The sequence below is a fragment of the Microtus ochrogaster genome, chromosome 1 (assembly GCF_000317375.1).
Source record: "Microtus ochrogaster isolate Prairie Vole_2 chromosome 1, MicOch1.0, whole genome shotgun sequence".
In the NCBI taxonomy this organism is placed as follows: Eukaryota; Metazoa; Chordata; class Mammalia; order Rodentia; family Cricetidae; genus Microtus; species Microtus ochrogaster.
Window position 1 is genome coordinate 7,983,750 of NC_022009.1, and position 1,353 is coordinate 7,985,102.

Consider the following 1,353-nt stretch of genomic DNA (forward strand, 5'->3'; position numbering starts at 1 on the left):
AAAAAAAAAAAAAAAAATTCAAAGCCTGTTTGATTTTGTCAGACTATCTTAGTCAAACGGATATCTTTGTGAACATAAGACTAATATCCAGACAGCTTCTGCTCACGTGGGGTTTTCAGAGTGGCCCTTACACCAGCTGTGTAATGAGTGTGTCATGTATGGTCAATAGGTGAGCAGACACTCCAGTTTCCATAGACTGGGCAAAGCCAGGACAGTCCCATCCCAGGTGAACCAAGGACTGTTAGTCACAGTAATAATAAGATAGATTCTTAAACTTTGAATTTTCCCCACAGAGGGCCTAGAGCATGTTGAGAAAATCACACTGTGCAAGTGTCATTACATTGAAGACAACTGTTTGCAGAGGCTCAGTCAACTTGAAAAGTTACGAAAAAGCCTGTTGGAAATGGAAATAATTGCCTGTGGGAATGTCACAGACAACGGCATCATTGCTTTGCGACATTTTAGGTAAGTGGTCAAAAACAAAACAAAAACTTGATCAGAGTATGTAGCAGTAATCTCAGCAGTTGGAGATGTTTGAACGTTAGAGTCAAAGTAACTAGACCATTTCTTTATCTTAACGCTAGTGGAGGCTTCAAGCTTCTTCCTCTTATAGAAACTTGAGTACCTTTAAGGACTTCGGGGGGTTGTTTGTTTGTGTTATTATTGATACTTTATAAACAAAGGAGATATGTTTTGTATGTTATAGAAATAAAAGAGACTCAGAAATGTCAGTGAAATAAGGAAAAATGATAATTTAAGTCTTGCATGAGTTTCATTTAAAGTAGCCTTCCAAGACTGTTACTCTAGAAGCCGTTCGGAAGGTGTGGGGTGATATAAATACCCTGTGCATGTTATTTTTCTAAACTAAACTCATTTTTACAAACTTAAACAAGCTGCAGTGACTTTTGTTTTCTCCTGTTTGCAGGAACCTCAGGTATTTGTTCTTAAGTGATCTTCCTGGAGTGAAAGATAAAGACAGTCTTGCCCAAGTCTTCAAGACAGCACTGCCTGCTCTAGAGCTGAAATTAAACCTGAAGTAAAATAAGTCTGTGCTCTCAGTTTAAAGTGCCATTTGAAAGTGCTAATGCTCAATAGCCGCAAACACGACCTAGCCACCCGCAGGACTGAGAGACAGTTTGGGAGTGGAGACTGGACATTAGCTAGAAAGTAAATGTGTAAACGTGACTCGCTAAAGTTACTTAGTTGGAAGTGAGAAATTATGTACATTGGATCACTTTAAAAATTACAGCATAAGCCGGGCGGTGGTGGCACACACCTTTAATCCCAGCACTCGGGAGGCAGAGGCAGGCGGATCTCTGTGAGTTTGAGGCCAGCCTGGTCTACAAGAGCTAG

The 1,353-nt window shown here is 40.2% G+C and overlaps 1 protein-coding gene across 1 annotated transcript in view; it reads left to right on the forward strand.

Moving 5' to 3' along the window:
- Dmac2l (distal membrane arm assembly complex 2 like) overlaps nucleotides 1-1,058 on the forward strand; it is a 15,609-nt gene extending 14,551 nt beyond the window's left edge. The window contains exons 4-5 of the mRNA XM_005343150.1: nucleotides 294-465; nucleotides 926-1,058. Of these exons, the coding sequence (XP_005343207.1) occupies nucleotides 294-465; nucleotides 926-1,040 (287 nt within the window). The 3' untranslated portion in view covers nucleotides 1,041-1,058. The remainder of the gene's footprint in view (nucleotides 1-293; nucleotides 466-925) is intronic.
- Nucleotides 1,059-1,353: the final 295 nt, after the last annotated feature.